Source organism: Scleropages formosus, chromosome 22 (assembly GCF_900964775.1).
Source record: "Scleropages formosus chromosome 22, fSclFor1.1, whole genome shotgun sequence".
Lineage (NCBI taxonomy): Eukaryota > Metazoa > Chordata > Actinopteri > Osteoglossiformes > Osteoglossidae > Scleropages > Scleropages formosus.
In genome coordinates this window covers 11,553,316-11,572,651 of record NC_041827.1, presented here as the reverse complement: position 1 = coordinate 11,572,651, position 19,336 = coordinate 11,553,316, and the positions used below count along the sequence as shown (strand labels likewise).

Genomic DNA, 19,336 nt, shown 5'->3' with positions numbered 1-19,336 from the left:
CGTTCGCAGGTTTAGAAAGAAATCAGCCAAGTAAAACAACCGCACGATACTCTCTGTGGTGATTAAGGGTTATTCCTGATGAGAAACTTAAAAAAAAAAAAAAAAAAAAAACAGAAAACAGTAGGGAAACTAAACATTATATTCCAGCCCATTATTTTACTGCAAAATGTGTACTTGAACTTAAACAAATGTGTATAAGCCATCAAAGGAATAAAAAGTGTCACCATCAATTATCAGAAATGGCCAAATGTTTAAAAACTTACCCCCTGCAAAGGCCAGCCATTTGTCAGCGGGAAGAGGGAGAAGGAACTTTTTTTTTGCAGCTCCGGCCTAGAAGGAAAGGAGGAGAGGAGAGAAGCGCTTAAAATGTTGCCGCGTGAAACCGTGCCCTCGCTAAAAAGATACGTCCACCGTGAGCAGGACTCCTTCCTGCATTGGTTCGAAGGGCGACACCAACAATCTCGACGCGTATCTGCCCCTTGGATGCTGGAGAAGAGTAGCCGCATAATTACACGTCGTCGTGGTCTGCTGATGAGGAAACGCTCGGCGTATTTATCCAGCCCGGAGTCGCAGCCATCAGGAATTGCTGAGGAAAAGCTGTCCCGAAGGAAGGAGAATCTCAGAAACCGAGACATCAGATATTCAAAGACCCTCGATCGATATGGTCTTCAGATACCAGCTGGAATAGTCACATGTCCTAAATGTAACTGGAAGTCAGATATGACTATCATGGTGAAATTAAAAAAAAGTAATACTCGATTTCAAGATATTTGGTCTTGGTGCTGCGGTACGGAAGATGACTTGTTAAGTCGGGTATTTGACACGCCCGGCTTATTTGAGTCAACGTTCTCATCGGGAGGACACCGAGAAGAAAATGCACGTCGTTTCTGAGCGCTTTGCATCTTTTACATTCCAGCCCATCTTTCCGTGGGCCTGCGAACCTGCAGGAATGTACAGCGCGCGCAGCACGGACCAAAGGCGTTCACTTACACGGAACACCTTAGGGGTTATTCAGTCAAAGTCAGAAGCAGCTCCAAATACATCATTTAATTGCCCGCGTCTACAATTAAACGATCGATTCCGCATATTTTAAATCCCCGGTGCGAGCTTTGCATTTTGTACTGCTGCATCACCTAGGCCACACACAAAGGAGGGTTGGAATGCCGTCGCCGAACACTCCCTGCACCAATACGGAGCAGGCAGCAAACCGCATAAGCGCTTGGACTGTAACCTGGGGTCTGCTGCTGTGAATCACAGGAGGGGGCCTGCTGTTGTACCCCTGAGTACGTACCCAAGCTGAGAAGCTCTACCGGAATACCCAGCTGTATAATAAAAGCACGGTAGATGAGATGAGAAATCCTCCGCTATATGCAGGGTTTCGGTTCCGTTACGCCGCGCGTGCCCTTCAATTCACGTTCCATCCCAGCACAAAGGGTCAGAAGCGAACCCTCGGAGGAGACACGAAAAATACAACAGTCACAACATTATCGCTTTCGACATGCACAGTAATCCGCTTTCATCCCGTGCACCATCGCACCGCCCAACCAACCCGCGACCCTAAACCTGAAATATTGATCCCAAACACCCTGCTTGTCGCCGAAGCCCTTAGTTGGCACCCCCTTCCCCGACTGCAACTTCACAGAACTGAAGGTCAGAACCCTGTTAACGTTGTACCTCAAACAAATTCACCTCCTCTGGGTTTGCTGGACCGTTCTGTCAGCTCCCACTTCTGTTGGTGGGGTCTGAACAATGACCAGACACAGACAAAGCTGGAGACGTTATATTTACATTTACTTATTTAGCTTGTTAAGCTTACAATTATTTGCCCAAGGGTACTACAGCTGGAGGTGAGGCTCAAACCTGCAACCTTTGGGTGCAAAAGCAGCAGCTCTGACCACTATGCCACCAGCTGACCGTGTGGAGGATCGTGCCACACTGTACCGCGTTTCACCGCACTGCACCGTGCAGCTAAAAGTACCCATCCCACCCAGCAGCTGGGGAAGCGACAGGAGGTCGGGGTTCAAGGGGACTTTGCTCTGAACCAACAAGGAGATGAAGAGCAACACCCAGAGGATCGTCTGCTCCCGGGGTGACGACACACAAAGGTCACGTGGGGGGGGGAAAAAAACCACTCACCAGAAAGACAAGGTGACATCACAGCGACGGCATTGAAAATGACCACGTTTTACACACCAACGCGAAGAGTCGAAGGCAGACCCTGGGTATGAGTAATATCCAAAGCACTAGAGAGTGTTTCACACAGTGAAATCCCTCGCTCATGTTGATAACCAAAGAGAACTTCCGGCAAACGTCGGAGCCGCCCAACAGGTGGAAGACGACGACGACCGGAGCCGTCTTGGACAATCTTAACTGTCGTCACTACGTTTTTTTTGGAGGAGCCTCGCTTTGTGATCGATCTCCCCGTTCCGTTTCCTGCCTTTTAACAAGCTCGAGGTGGCCGTCTCCTTCCCTCCGCTGTCATGTAGCTTCGCTCAAGGATAAAAGATGGCCACAATCTGGAAGGTTTCTGTGACATCTTAATTGGGGACTGCCTTTTAAAAAGCCCAGCTGGACAATGCTCTTGGGATAACGCTCGAGAGAAGCATCTTAATAATCGGGTGGAGCCGAGACCAACGGGATCCCGCAGCGGGGATCGGACCTACGTGACGCAGCCAGCGGAGTCCCAGGAGGCCATCGTGCAGGAAACAGCCATATATGGGTGGGCCCTAATGAGCTTTCTGCACGGCCACGATGACTCAGACCCTTGGGACACTTCTACAGTGCTCATGCACCACATTGTCCAGTCTTAATTCATCTTGACCGGTTGTTATTGAAATGGCCCGTGCCGTTTATTCACGTCCCGCGGCTCCCTTCTACAGGCTGCTCTTTCTAAATCGTACGTATTTGGAGAATTACGGACGGCGGTTCCGATTTACCATCTTTTGTCTTTAGTGGATTTAATATACAATGCTAAAAAGGTAAGGTGTGAAGAATACAGGAGAAAAAAAAAAAAAAAAAAAAAGAAAAAACCTCCAGGGAGAACAACAGCAACAGGATTTTGCAAGTCCAGCTGAAGGAGGGAGCAGTGAAGACATTGTGGGCACTTTGAGAATATTTTCAGTTCCTAGTGCCATCTAGTGGCCGGGCGAGGAACAGCAGGTAGTTTTGCAAAAACAAAGTACCTACATAGTGCATTTGTACCTCATGTTACATATTTGAAGATGCTGCCATTACAGAGTACATTTATTTTTGCCTGAAATTTCTTTGCCCTTCTATTTTCAAAAATGTCTGTGTTGCTGTGAAAATAGCCTTAATTTTCTGCTATTTGCGGGTAGCAAAACTGAAATGGTGCTGGTGGGGGGGGGTGGGGAGAGGTCAGTGTCTCAGAGCTGTACAGGGGTGATTTCATCCATCACATCTATTTTATTCATTACACCTGAGACTATTGTGTTTTTTAATGGTTAGGGTGAGGGGACCAGGTTCTGACAAACATGTTTCTGTGGTGAACTGGTTGCTTCCTCCTGGCCAATAAAACACAGTCAGGATTTTAAGGTCAAACACTTTGTAATATGTTCTCCCCACACAATAATTCATTGCAGTACTCCACAAGTCTCCTCACTTTGTCCGTCCCAAAGTTTCATTGTCCTGCGGAGCCTCACACACCACCATCTTGCTGCGTAAAGCACAACGCGCACCGACAGACCGAAATCGCTCGTCCCAAGTGGGTTCGCGGCGAGCCAGAGCCCAACCCGGCAACACAGGACAGAGGGCTGGAGGAGGAGGGGACGCACCCAGGACAGGATACCAGTCCATCACAGGGCACTGCAAGCAGGACTCGAACCCCAGACCAACCAGAGAGCAGGCATAGGTCAAACCCACTGTGCCTCCCTCAAGCACACCACAGTGAATGGGAAATGGTCACCATTAAGTATTCGTTTTATTTTCATCTATTTTAAAGTAGACTTAACTTTAATGTTGCTTCATGTTAACAAAAGGTAATGAACTGGCACCCCGTACATGTTACATCCCGTCTCATACCCTGTACTTCCACCGAGGCCCTGCATTGCATGAGATGTCGATGAGAACAGAACGCAAGAGTGAGCCTTTAAAGTTGCTTTTAGCTTTATGTGATGTTTTTAACAGAACCTAACCTGTGAATTAATCAAGGGATTCAGTTATATTACTAAGCACTTACGAACAAATCTGAGTTACAAACCGACTTCCGTTGCCAGCTGCGCTCCTCAGTTGAGGTATGACTATAATAACAGTTGGCTGTTGACTCCAACCATCCGAGCAGCTTTTTTGCAGCAGATACTAATCATCAGGAGGCCTATTTGAACTGGTGACCCCCCACATTTTACTTTTCATACAGTTACAGAGGAAGCCTTTACAGCCTCACCTGATTCCATGGAATAAAAAACACCAATATCTGAGAGCGACTTTAATACGGAGGATGTCTGACGCTAAGAGCAGTACAAACTGGGCACTAAATCTGAACTGCCACACTGGTACATTATCCGTGACCAGAGCGGACATCGCGGCGGTGCCAGTCGAGAATCTTACAAGGCCGCGAGACACAGCCGGCAGAAAAGGCCTAACGACGGCTCTAACGGAGGCCGGAAAAACCACCGGCAGAGGAGAAGAATGTGAGAGAAAGGAACATACCCCTTGCGTGCGTGGGGGCGGTGCTCAGTGCTGCACTTAAGTTTAAGTTCAGTGAGAACAGCAAAAAACTGGTTAGTGGCTTTTTCCCTTTAATTATACAGGCTCTCCATCAAAAAAAGGCGCGGCCTATAAACGCACTGTAAACACTGCCACATGTGAGAGCAGCATGGGGGCGCGGGGCCTTTCCGAGGCTCAGGCTTCCATCCGGATCATGCTTCCGCAGCTTAAGGACACGGCGGTCGGCAGGATCGCGAAAAAGCGCCACGGGAAAACCTGGACGCGCGAGATCGACAGCCGGGATCCGACGGGCACCTGCCGTCGGCGGCAGTAAAGCCGGGAGGAAAGGCTCCCTTCCACCGAAGCGGCCGCCGGGCTCGTTTACGTATCTCCGGCCTTGGAACGCATCAAGGACATCGCTTCAGACCGTCATTGCTTTGTCGCTGGGACACAGCTGTCGTCGGGAAACCGAGCCGTAATTGCACCCCATCTCTTATCCGCGTCGGCCAGGCCCAATTACCACAATTGTCCGCGATCGCCTTCTGAGCATAACAGTAAACTGATTCGCAAATAAGGAGGAGGAGAAAAAAAAAAAAAGCTCGGTTCCAAGCTGGAAATGGAAGTCGATCTTCACCGACGCTGCACGTCAACGGCTTCCAGCGCAAGACGACACAGGCTTGGTCCTCGTTTTTCTTTGGCACTTCCTTTTTCCACATGACAAATTTGTTAATCCTTTATTTTCCCCAACAGCTGACTGTCGGCACCGAAGCATCTGAACCTGAAGGATCAACCAGAGAAAGTCAACAGCGACGGTCGCGTGTGTCCGTCTGTCTCCCTCCGTCTCACACACACACACACACACACACGCGCAGCCGAAAAGTTTCTGAAAAAACTACCCCATTCTCATATTGGTCCATCCTCCGAGGCAATGATTTTAACCACATCGGCTGGGTGGAAAGCACGTCAGTAAGTGAACCCTTGTACGGAGCTTTCGACAAAACAACGGTTTCTCACGTGAAACGCAAAGGGAAGAGCGGCGGCGACCGCCCTCTAGCGGCCCCGTCTCCAGCTCGGCTCTTTTCGCGCCATCTCTGCGAGGCGCCTCTCAAACGAAGCCTTCAAGGATTACCGTGGAAAACCAAGAAATCGGATAGCGCTTCAGAAAGACTCGTAAAGCGGCAGGGGAGCCCAGTACATGTTTTCCAGCCGGTGCGTCAGGAAACGGCAGCGTCCTCATCTCGGGGAGCTGCAGGATTACGGGCCCTTGCCAAAGAGACCGCCGAGGTGAATTTGTGACTCGTCATTGGCTGTGTTTACAGCAAGCCGGCTGGGTCTGTACCAAGGGGTGCGCGCACGCGCGCGCACACACACACACGCACACACACACACACACACACTTGTGGACTCACAGATACACGTGCAGCAGAGAAACAGGGCATATAAGCCACGAGGCAGCTGATGACTCTGAACTCTGCATGCCCCCCCCCCAATGTCCACCTGCCCAGCCCACCAGCAATCCAGGGTGCCACGCCATAACTGAGGGAAGCGGGAATTCTTCTCCGTATCAGAAAATTCTTAAGGAGAATGTCCGCTCTTCTGTCTGCGAACCAAAGCAGAATCACAGCTGGGTCATGCGACAAGGTAATGATCCAAAAGACAAAAGCAAGTCCACATCAGAATGGCTGAAAAGAAGCTCAATTTAACGGGGTCTCCCTAAAAGTTTAAGTTCAGGTTTAAATCCAACAGAGATGCTGGGGCAGGACCTGAAATGAGCCCTTTACATTTATTCATTTAGCTGATGCTTTTCTCCAAAGCAATTTATAATGTTAATCTATTCAAAATGATATATCCATTTACACTGCTGGGTAATTTCACTGGAGCAATTCTGGTTAAGTACCTTGCTTAAGGGTACTACAACCAAATGCAAAACTTAAACCTGTGACCTTTGGGTCCAAAGGCAACAGCTCTAACCACTATGCTACCAGCTTCTGCAGGTAATGACTGAAAACATACCATCCATCCGTCCATCCATCCATCCATCCATCCGCCCATCCATCATCAGCAACTGCTTGTCCCAGTGGGCTTAAGGTTTCTGAATTCTGAAGAGTGGGCTCAAATACCTCTACAGTGACAATATTACACTGGTATTGAACTAAAGGACGTCTTAAGGTGCACTGGACCCGGTCACTGCAATACTGGCACAACCGATTACAGCGTAAAGCAACATTTTCTTACAGCGCCAGTTGGTGTTGGATAACTTTGTTCATTAGATAAATGAAAGAAGTAAAAAGTGTAATTTATTCACCCAGGTGCCCTTTATCTAATATTAGGTTTTGGTTAAAGATATGAAAACATTCAGTGTTAAAAATCTGCAGTATACTTGAAACCAGGAAATCATAACCTGCATAACCTTTTAATAGAATGTGCCTTTTGTAAGAACCGGTCCTCCTTTACAACTGGAGCTGAACCGTGACTTATTACCATATAAATGTACACTACTAGCCATCTAAAACATTACCACATACGTTACCGCCCCAAGAACTGAGCACCGTGGTGCACCTGATCTTGGACATTTTTTAAGTTACACAATCATTCTAAAGAAACTGACAACTCACTCACTCACTATCCTTAACCGCTTGTCCAAGTCAGGGCAGCATTGATCTGGAGACAATCCCTGAAGCACAAGGCACAAGGCCAAGTGGGGAACACCCTGAACGGCATGTCAGTCTATCGCAGAAATTTGCAACCGCTCTATAGAATTTTTTTTATCCAGAAAGCAAGTCCATAAATATGTGCTTTGCATTTACGGTGAAAACCGAGCATCAGTCAAATAAAAAGGTAAACATAAAAATCAAGTGTTTTCAGACCTTTAGTTGTTGTACATCTCAATTCCGTTGATTATATCTGCAAGGAGGGTAAGATTTCGTACCAGGCTGAAAAAAATGTGCGAGAGGCGATCGTCACCATATTTAAAGTTAGATTTCTCCACAAATTACAGCCTCAAGAGACGGAGATCTCAAGATGGTTGGTGGTTTGTAAAATAAAATGACACAAAAAGCTGATTTCACCAGTTTCCGCTGCTTTTTCCATTAGAGGAATTTGAGAGCCACTGGAACAGTCTCGTTCTCGCCAGGAAAAGGAAATATCACCGCTTATAGAAAGCTGGTTTAGGAGGAGAAGACCAACAGAAGCAACTGAAGATCGCAAAATGACTACATGCTTCCAATCCAACGTCACATCACAGCTGAAGCTTAATACTCCTCTGCACCATAATTTAGGAAAAGGCGATGCCGTTGTTCCTCTTCTTAAAAGTCTAAATAGAATATTTTTTTAGAATCAGTAATACCAATTAAATACTTCAGAATGCGCATGCACGCACACACACACAGGGAATTGTATGCCAGTGAATCATCTTCCCTCCTGCCCAGACCTCAGGGAGTCTCTCTCAAACTTTCCAGCGATACAAATCTTTCATACACGGACTATGTGTCTGACCTAAAACGGAAATACAAAGAGGAGTTGTCGGAAAACTTCGACATCCGGACCATCCCAGTTTCGATGGAATCTCTTATTTTGTATAATCTAATGCAAAAGCCACCAAAACTCCTAATAAAAAGATTTCATTCTCATGGTTTCAAACAACAAGTCTGCCATATGAAATCAACAGAGTCAGTCAAACACAGTACTCAAGTAAAACGACTTGTACTTTCAAACAACAATTACTTAAGTAAAAGTTTCGGATTCTCATCCAAAAATATAGTTCAGTAAAAGTAAAGAGCATCGAGACAAAAAACCACAAGTACTAAAGTTACTTTGATTCAAATTAAGTTTTTTTTTCTTCATATTATGAAGCAGCAAGCAATGTTAACATCTACAATACGCACTTTCAAATAATATTTACAATAAAGGAAATCTGCTGTGCCAATAAAATAAGATACTATCCATTAGACTAATCAGATAAACGCAAAGCAAATAAATGAATGCAGTCTGCTTGGTACTATTATTAACCATGATTTATCCAACCCCTTTGTCCACACCGACTTATAATTTTGGGATTGTACAGTTGACCGGGGATTCAAACATGTGTCCTTCCATTGCAAGGAGACAGCTCTACCATTACGCTACCAGCTGCCTTGGAAGAAGTTATATCATTCATTTGTTATTTAGCTGACACATTTAACCAAAGTTACTTACAAATTTCAACACATACACAAACATTTGCTGAAGTCGCTTGTCCCAAGCGTGGTCACGGAAAACCGGAGCCTAACCCAGCAACACAGGGCATGAGGCTGGAGGGGAGAGGAGACACACCCAGGACAGGATGCCAGTCCATCACAAGGCACCCCAAGCGGGACTCGAACCCCAGACCCACCAGAGAGTAGGACCTGGCCAAACCTGCTGAACCACCACACCCCCTCCCAATTTCAACAGCAAGGTATTTCTACTAGACAAGTTCAGGATAGATGCCTTTCTCAAACACAATAAAGCAGTGAGAGGACTGGGATTCGAACAGAAAACATTTCGGTTACAATTCATCATCCCTAAGTTACATGTTAGTGACTGGGCCACAACAAGATGACAGACAAAAAGTAACAGTATCCTAAAAGTAACTAACAAATGAAAAGTTAATCAAACAACCTTCAGATGGCCGGCTCAACCCAATATCTACCAGGGGCAATCCATAAGCCATATTAGATATATTTAGCAATTTAACCAAAACTATTCAGTAAACAGGTGCCAAAAGCCTAAAAATAATTTGCAACACTCCCCACAGCAACTGTTTTGCATAGCTGTATAGTTACGGGCAGCAGCTACGAGCTCCAACGCAGTATTCATGTCTGTACATAGTGTAACATGACTGTGCAGCTCTACAATGCTTAAAAAAAAGGTTTAAAAATAAATACTAATAAACCAGATGTCATGGTTCAGATAAATCGTGTCCACCACCACTTACCACAAAAGGTTAAAAGCCTGTATTAACTGCAATCGTGGAAGAGCAAATGTTGCTTAAGCGTGCTTATATTGTACTCACGGTTGCAGAACTGCTTCACAATCCAAGTTCATTATTTGAAGGCACTTTCCGTGTCACGGAAGAACCCCTTACTTTCAACAGCAATGTACTTTCACATAAGCGACTGATATAATGACAGATGCAGGAGATCTTGCTGATGCAGGGCTACAACCAGGTGCAAGTGAACAAATGTTCGCCTGTTTCAGTTGTTGATTTTGGCTGACATTAATGTACCAAAAGCCCATGGCACCAGTTCTGCCCAAACAGGTGGTCTGAAGCAAGCAAAGCCTCGCACATTTGTCTTGCTGGACCACGACTGGATTGGCATCATAGTGGACTTTTCCTTCTCCCATCAGGGAAACCACCACTATGCTGCTGTGAATTCTTCCTCACAGCGTAACAGCATGTGTCATGTGGGTAACCATGGTAACCCCCAGCAGCTCTGGGTTCCCGATTTGTCAGGGCAGTCGCCAGCAGATAGAACTCATGGTCATATGATACCCCACATGTAAAGGAGACCAGCATGGTCACAAACTAGTGTGCCTGACCAGACTTCCAGTCTTCCCTGGCTATGTAACGTGTTGACCACGGTCACAAGTGGCGTTGAAAGGAATATGACCATGAATATACCAAAGTACAAAAAACGGCAGCAAGAAGCACAAAGCAGATGTAACGCTGGTATGACTGTTAATATGATTTGCATGAATTTGCTTTAAAATGTTAAACAAAAGCTAGTAGTCAAATTGTCACTGGAGAATGGAGGGGAATGTTTGACTAGAAAATTATTGTAGTCTTGAGGCATGAGTTGATATGGGTTTAACAGTTCCTGTGTGTGTATATGCAGCTTTCCTGCACTGGATCAAATAGCTCTTCAGGAGAATTCTGGGTTTTAGGCCACAGTAGGAGATCCTTCTCTACTGTAGCTCTTGGCTACACGTGAACTACAGCTATTACTCTATAAAAAGGCCTCCTGTTGAGTCTGTTGCTCTGTTTCACACGTATATACACGCTGTCTCACGCACATGCACGCATACGGAAACAGCTTTAAAAGTTGGTTGAGAAGCAACCATTTCATTTTAGAAAGGAGTCACTTCTGATGTCCAATAACTATGTGAGCGCTAAAGTGGAACACAGGATGCATTTAATTATTTTACTGCATTAAAGACCATTTATGCATTTAAATTTCTTTATTACAGAGGTAAAGAAATTAAAATCAAATGAAATGGGGGGGAAAAAAAGCAACAAAAATATCTGGCCTATAGAAAATGCAAGGATTTGGACCGTTCTAAGCTTTGGCACAATTTACATATTCCGTATAGTCCATTCCACACTTTACTTAAATGTATTTATTTATTCAAATCTGTACAAGTAAAATAATCACATAGAACAGTATAATGAAAATACAGGTTTGAGTGCTGCTTAGTTTCACCAACTACCTCGGCAAAAGGCCTGGGAAAGGCTGGACAGGACAACGATGCCCCCTGGTTCGTAGCTGAAGTGAACCAATACAATGATCGCGTATCTGAGATCCGAGCTCATTCTGTCCTGCATGCCTTACTTCTGCCTTGACTGAGCTCCCAATGGCACCTCAACAGCAGAAAAAAAAGAAAAAGGAACCAATCTCCGCACCGTGAAAAAAATCAATAATGACCAGAAAATAAGTCAAATGTCCGATGAACACTATCAACATCCAAAAAAGGAGAATAATCTCAGTACACATCCCGCATTCGTCACTGTCAAATGCAGAGAATAATCCGAGAGCCCAGAATGCGAATACCTCAGCTGCTGCGCCTGCGGAGGATCTTGACTCAAGTCTCACGTCCCCCTTGTCACGTACACACAATCACAGGTTATTGGTACCAACAAGACAGTAACACTCGCCAGGCTTCTTTGAAATGCATTTGATTTATCTGGCTGCCTGCCAGCTTACAGTTCTAGTCCGATGTGTAATGGAAGAGGCATAGAGAGGATCCGGACACGCCTAACTTCATAACCAAGCCCAAAGGCATTGCTAAATACAGCTGAACATAAACATCAAACTGAACTGAACTAGGGCTGGGACAGGCTGGGCACCTACGCTGAGTGGCCTCAGATCACCTTAAATAGACAGCAAGACTGGCATGAAAAATGGTTACGTCACATCGGTCTCTGACAGCGTTCTCGCTAACGCTATGAAAACAAGTCTGGACATCCGCGCTGTTGTGGAACAAGAGACACAATATAAGGAAAAACACAGCTACAATGTAAGTAAGTGACGTGCTGAGACTGCAAAGGGACAGAGAAGTTCCCACAGTCCCCCAAAACACTCAGATGTCTGCCCCTCCCCCCGTGGCAGTGACTAAGACGATTGCGCACACATGCAGAACTCAAACACGTTCAACGGCACGTTTCCAACGATACCTGCCCTCAAGCGCCTCGCGATCAAGCCGGCAAGTTTAGCCAAAACCTGCCATAGCCTTTTTTTTCGAGCCCAGCCTATTGGGTGCAGAACAATGGATGGGAGACAGAAGGAGCGAGACCATGACAGGCACTAAATATCTAGGATCTTCATCAATCCAACATTCAAGAGTGGTTTCAAAATGCACCTCTTCTGGACCCACTTCTCTCCTGATCTCCTAAAAGCTCCAAAAATTGGCACCACCACCACCATCACATTTATACAGCGGGTCCTCTACTTATTACCTGAATTAGGGCCGAGAGGCGGGTTCGTTGGGCGAATGCAACAAGAAGCGAGCCGGGGGCTTGTCATCAGTTCTATATGCAACTATGGGCTTGATGTGCACCAGAAAGAACTACCACAAGAATCACGTGTCTGAACCTGTAACTCAACCTTTCTGTTGTGAAATGCACTCGTGTTTGCTCTCTGCTGTAATTCTCTTAGGAGAAAAGCATCTGCTAAATCAGTAAATGTAAATGTTGGCAAAACGAGAGCTCTGCGGGCTGGGAGGCATCGGTGCTGCTTTTCGAACAGTAACAGAGCTGCGCTGCGGAATCCGTCTCTCTCCGTCTCACGCTAACCAGCTCGTGGACACCAGGGTGGTAGAGCACCTCTTCCTCTGGTGTGGCAGGACGCAAGTGCATGTGCCTGTACATTCTCAGTCCCCTGGTGAGGGTATTTATGAGCCATTGTAAACAACAAAGCACAGTAAAGAACACTGGCCAGAAAGCTAGAGAAGGCTGACTATTCATGGTCACTATCTGTTGGTGGGTCATATGAAGCTTTACAATATGAATTTGCATGCAAGCTCTATTTATGAGAAAATTATAAATGCTTCTCCAAACGTTTATAACAGCAAGAAGTTTGTTACTCTAAAGCTCATAAGTTGCCACCGTATGTCCTATCAACTCTATAGGCAGCTACATATGCAATGAGTTCTGACAAAACAGTGGACTTGGGGAACATGATTACTCTTCAGCGATTGTGTGGCTCTACGTATAACTCTTCTTTTGAGAAATTCACTCGTTTCCATTAATTAATGCTGACGTTTTTCTACACTTTGGAGAAAAGTATCTGCAAAATAAATGGAAAAGATGATCACTTAATGACACGGCCAGAGAGATGCAGCCAACACCACCGAGAACCAAAACGCGGAGATGCCGACAAACAGCACGGAGAGGCAGAACTGCAGTCAGGCCATGGGAGAGGATTATTTCTGACATAGCAAGAGAAGATTAGCTAGGGGATTATGGCCATGCATGCTTTGATGCCCCTCTGCCCCGCACTAGAACAGCCCCTTCCCAACACCCACAACCCAGAACCTTGCAGCTCCTGAATACCAGACAAATCCCGGTGTGTATTGGCCTGTGATACAGCCAGAGGGCAAGTTCCCCAAGGTTTCCAGAGCACAGCAACACCTGTTGATCAGATAACAAAACACGGAAATGACGTTCTACGCGAAGTTCTAGTCTTTGTATATGAAGACAGTGTGATGCCAGTCAAAAAACCTTAACAGGTCAGACCACATAGCTTTCTACGTCACCCAAGGTGTCGCCGTGGTTTGCAATAATCTGCAAAATGACCGAGTATTATCTGCCGTTTCAGATAGGAAGTGGCTCCAGAAAACACGAAGATGTCGTCTCAGAAATTGCATTTTGTAGCCAGCAGTGTGTCTACCTGTCAACTACCCAACAAGCACGGTACCAGAATTAATCATAAAAATTTTTAATTGGTCAATTTGTTGAGTACAACGGAAGCTACAATCTATGAAGATGCCACCCGGAGCATCCTCTGCTCAAATTTTGCCGTTTTTCGCATAAACAGCCCACCCCACAGCGTAATGCTCGGGTTGCCTAGAACATTCAACTAGTTTTTGGATGTTGTAGCTTTACGTAGAGCCGGCCTTTGTGGAGACATTTACATGCAACGGTTCACATAGCAGTTTCCCAAACGCTACATTTCCCACATGCGGTTCTTTCACAACTGACACTACAAAGAAGCCACAAACATGGGCTCAGTTTCTCTCTTGCTTCCTTTCAAGTAATTTTATAAACAACAATGCTGGGAATGGTTTTACAACTCGTTAACATGCTTTGCATGGAAACTTATCCTTTTGCTGCGGATCTCAAATAAGTTACCTACTGTAGAAAGGAGGCAAAGGATTACTATACAGTGTCCGTTACATTCAAAGCTCGATGTCCTTCGGAAAGTCGGGGAACCCTTCCCGGTATACACTGCTCCTGATGTGTCGACCATGCTGACAAGAGGACTTGCCTAATGCAAAAGAAGCTCTATGTCTGAGATATGCATGAGCTTGAATTTGTTTGGAAAATTAACAAATATCTATGAAAAGGAAGCCACGTGTCCAGTTTGCTGAACCAGACGGACAAGTTAGGTCCCTGAAAACCTTGCAAGGGACCTATCGGCGGGACCCAAAGAGTTCCTCCTCCTGCCAAGAAGAAATCTACAAGAGTGCCACGTTAGGACATGCGAAGTCGTGGAAGGAGAACTTGAAGAGATGAGAGAAGAGAGAGTATATTTGTGGCGGGACCTCCGCGGCGTGGCCCTGGGGACCCTCGGGCGGCCCGACAGCTGTCCTCCCCTCGGCCGAAGCAGCTGAAGAAGAGCAGCCTGTGGACTTCACTGCTTTTCACTCATGTCCTGTCAGCACTTTTAATAAATTAATTCTTCCCTTCTGAAGTGAACTGTCTAAAGTTACTCTTCTTCGCCTCTCCTGTTTTATCAAGTACGAGTCTCTCTCAGACCTGCCTGGGTCCTGGGCTGAGGCGAACCGTCCGAACGGGACAGCCGCCATGAAAAACCTTCGTTATAGAAATGAACCACACAAATATACTTGGCAAGTTTTACATTACTTTGGATTGTAGTAATCATCATCATGAGACCCGAGAACACGTAACTCGAACCCCAGTCGCCCAGCCTGGGCGCTTCGTTCGTGTGTGTGCGTGAGGCACCAGCGCTACCCGCTCGACCGCGTAATATCTGCCGCATTAACTTCACTTCCGACGTATTATTTCAAACAATGAAGAAATGGGGTTCCCTTGTTCAACGGGGGGTGGGGGAAGAAACGCACGTTTCCAAATTGCGGCTCCCAGCCCTGTAAAATGATAGGTGGTTTCCTCGTACCTTCCGCTTCGTCACAGCAGCTCGCGAGCGAGGACTTCCTCGAGAGACAGACGGGGGGGCAAATAATATTCGCGCGAGAAACATGATTAATGTGTTTGCGTTCGAGCGCACGTTCCGCAGCCGAGGTAGTGAAACGTGCGTAAAGACACCCCCTAACTTAAGAGAGGTGCCCGGCAGTTTCGTTTGCTTCGAAAATGACATGCGGCGCTTTTCCGTCCCTGCTGTGTAACACAGAGTGTGTTTGTGTGTGTGTGTGTGTATTCTCACCGATGCGATGCCGCCGGTTCAGCCAGGTGTGCCGCAGGGCCCCTCCCTCGGCACAACAACTCGAGAAAGTCAGTGTAATATTCCAGACACTACGGACACTTGGTGACAAAAACTGCCGCGGCGTTCAGCCGTACAGCAGAACTGGTCCGCTTAGCCTAAGGCTTAGTTTGGAAACAAACGCCGTGCCGGCTTAGTTCGTGCATTTAGTTAGTAAATCAAAGCCGAAGGTTTCTCTCCTCAGTCTCGTCAGAATTTATTATATCATATCATATCATTGAATAATTTAATCATGCGTATCATCGTGCGATTCACGCACGGAGCCGCCCGCGTCCCTGTGTGTGTCGGTGGACGGGACAGCAGACGCCGGTCTTACCCCGAAAGCCCGCGGCTCTCCGCTCCTCTCTGCATGTGTGAGCGGCGCTGCGCGAGGAAACACTCGGGCTCACGATCCGCGTTCGCTCCACGGTCTTCACGCGGTCACGCGGCTGCACGAGACGAGAGCGTGGTATCCCGCTCCATCCGTCCAGCACATTCCTCTCGCTCGCCGATGCGAGCTCTTCCCGCTCTTACACACTAGTTTGTACACAGTATATGTAATATAATAATGACGTACGGATCATCGATTATCTACCGTTCTCTTCTCGCATTCTCCGCGGTTCCAGCCTCCGACCCACCGACAACGCTGTGTCTCCGTGTATTTTTACCGTGTTTCACTCCGTTTCTGCGCGCTCGCTCAGCGCCGCCCACACAGACACAGTTCTGTTTCTTAAACTTCTCTACTCTGTACGGTGCGGCTACGCTGAGTCGCCCGCTCGTCTTGGCACCGTAACTGCAAATGAATCGTATAATTTAAAATACTGGCATAAACCCCAACGCTGCTGGGCCTCTCGCGGAGCAGGAAGTTCAAGTTGCTGTGCCCGCTGTGGAGATGACTGATAAATAATACATTCCGTTCGATTTTTCTAGTATTATTAAGATGACGCCTTTGTTCAAGGTTACTTGCAATGTGAGAGGATCAGCTTTACAATGATTTAGCCATTTATAGAACAACACTGCATTCTAACAGTATTAGTTCAGGGTAAGAACCAGATGGACAGAAGGTGCTACAAAGAGGTGGGATTCGAAATATGAACAGCAGGGTTGTAAAAATTCAACTCCAGCTGTCGCGCCACCTGCTGGTCAACTGCAGTAATCACAGCAGTCTTGGCTATGGTCGGTCTACGTCTGATTGGAGTCTATCAGGAGTAAAAACTAAAGAAATTGGTTAAATATACCAAGAGAAGTAATACAATAGTTTATAAAGGCAGACATTAAAATGCATTCATTTAGAAAATAACGAAATCATTTGGGCCTAATGTCTCAAAAGTTTAAATTCGATTTTATTAATTTAGCTGATGCTTTTCTCCAAAGCAATGTACCATGTTTGATTCAATTATTTTGTTTAGTGCTTTTAGGTTAAGCAGTCATACATTTGTCATGTACCTCAGTGACACAGGTGACTGGAAAAGTCAGTTTGTGCCAAGACTCCTCAAATGAGTATCCACTGTAAAATGTACAGTACCCATTGTTGAATGAGAGCATAGCTAAGATAATGTACTATTTGAGTTTCTCATAACTACCATGCCATCATAAGCATAACAAACTTGGGTGTGGCCCCCAGTACCTGTGAACAACTTCCCTGACAACTGTTGCTACTATTTGTGGACACTCCAAAGGTGTTGCACTACTGAATACCATAAGATTTTAGAAAGATCAGTTAAAATAAATGTAAATAAACCCCTATACATGCATATTGCACAGGCATCAGCTAATAGTACATTTTGATCATTGTCACATTTCTTTGTGCTTCCCATACCCAAAGAGTTCAAATAAAATTAAAACCTTATTTTGAAAGAGTTCATGAGTGGGAGCAGAAGGATACATCCAATACTTTTTTCCAAAGTAACTTACAGTGTTAAGCAATTTACAATTATTTGCCCATTTATATAGGTGGGTAACTTTTTTATGGAGCAGTTTTAGGGTAAGTACCTTGCTCAAGTGTATTATAGCTAAAGACTGAGATTTGAACCTGTGACCTTAGGGTCCAAAGAGAGCAGTACTAACCCAGTTCAGCTGTCGTTGGATAAAACTTTTTGTCAAGTAAAAAAGTGTAAATATTCTGCACCCTACATCCTACATTAAAGGAAAAGGTTGCTTCTTTGCAAAGTTATTCAAATGAGAGGCTGAAGTCATGAACATTTTTTGAGTCTTATAAGGGTATATTGTACAAGATTTAAAAATGACTACTGTAACATATGCTCATTGAATATAAACTAAATGAGTGAACTACCATGACAAAATTTCAGAATGCAACATGTATGTTTCAAAAGTATACATTGCTGTCAAGTCTCATTTGATGTCAAAAACCAAATGAGGACCCAAAAACAGCCAGAGACAAATGTTGCAGTCCTGATGGGGACAAGTCTTCATACTTAATAATGTATAACATGGAAGTTAGAACACTATGAATAATAGTAATATTAGAGTACAATCATACAAAATCACAATGCTTGGCATGCTTGTGATGGATTGACCTGTAGCCCTGATGTTGTTTAAGGCAGAAACTATATTTTTAATAATTATATCCAAAGCCATTTTCTGTCAGTTGCTTTGCAACATCTAAAATCCTATAGGGCTGTCGAACTATGTTCCGCTCTCTAAACATTTCAGCAAAAAAAAAAAAAAAAATTCCAAATTCCATCTGAAAATATTAATTCAAGCGGTATGTCTTTAATGTTAGAATGCATAACCCGATGGAACGTTATTTCCCTAAAAAACAGTCCAGCTGATGTGAAATAATTCTGTTCATTCCAACAATATGCGAGTTAACCTTCACATACACTTTATACATGTAACCACTGTACACGATTACACTGAATAGTCTTTTTTTTTTCTGTATGGGCACAATGTAACTTTCTCCGGAACAGGTGTCACACATTTTAAAAGGTGGGACTTTTCGGGACTTTTACTTGATTTTACGGGACTTTACCAAACTTCTGGTTTCCCATGATCACATGATGAGTTATACGGCGGGCGTATGAGACTGTAAATACAGACTAAGAAACAATGCGTATAAGGAACAGTAGGACATTTCTTCCCGTTAGATATGTGGAGCGATGCGTAAATTCATTTATTATTCTGCTTTTTATCTTTTTCTGGGGGACTTTCTTTGGTGGGGATGCCCTGAGAACAAGCATCAGCTACATTTTATCTTTGGCCAATCTTTCTCATCGAACCATTCTCGTTTTGAGAACTTACTTTATATAATGACTATTCGTAAGATAAATAGAACAGTGCCTTATTCATGGGGAGCAATAAATGCGTTTGTAATGTACGTATTAGGGTGTACTGTCACTTTAAATTCAGGGCTCGTTGCTAGTTTATAGACTGTTTTCTTAAACGCCTTTTGGTTAGGCAATTTTCGAATAAGATACTTGGTCCTCTGCATAACTTTCTAGTGTGAGATTTAAATTGATCCCGCTGCAGACTAAGTGACTTTGGTAACCTTTAGGATTCTATATCGAAAGACAGTCACGGAGGAAGAGCAAGGTGGCCGCTTCATGACTGGAAGTACTTCTGCTGCCCCCTCATGGATCCCTTTGGAATGACACCTAATGACATTTTTGGGAGAAATGACAACTGCTTCGAAACCGACCCTCCTTAAAACATGAGCTTTATTTGATGCTCGTTTCCTACATTAAAGTACTATAAATCAGTACAGAGTATGTAATGTAGAAATAACTGCTAATATCCTAAACCTACGGAAAAATGAACCA

At 45.1% G+C, this 19,336-nt stretch overlaps 1 protein-coding gene across 3 annotated transcripts in view; it reads right to left on the bottom strand.

Moving 5' to 3' along the window:
- Positions 1-16,436, bottom strand: part of arhgef3 (Rho guanine nucleotide exchange factor (GEF) 3) — a 66,849-nt gene extending 50,413 nt beyond the window's left edge. The window contains exons 1-3 of one of the 3 annotated variants that reach the window (XM_018725847.2): positions 16,153-16,436; positions 15,895-16,006; positions 264-330 (exon numbers count right to left, since the gene is read on the bottom strand). In XM_018725847.2, the coding sequence (XP_018581363.1) occupies positions 264-330; positions 15,895-15,929 (102 nt within the window). In that variant the 5' untranslated portion in view covers positions 15,930-16,006; positions 16,153-16,436. Of the gene's footprint in view, positions 1-263; positions 331-512; positions 598-1,291; positions 1,360-15,894 lie in introns of those variants that run through there. The other 2 variants (XM_018725845.2, XM_018725846.2) reach the window with 2 other exon arrangements.
- Between the last annotated feature and the right edge of the window lie 2,900 nt (positions 16,437-19,336).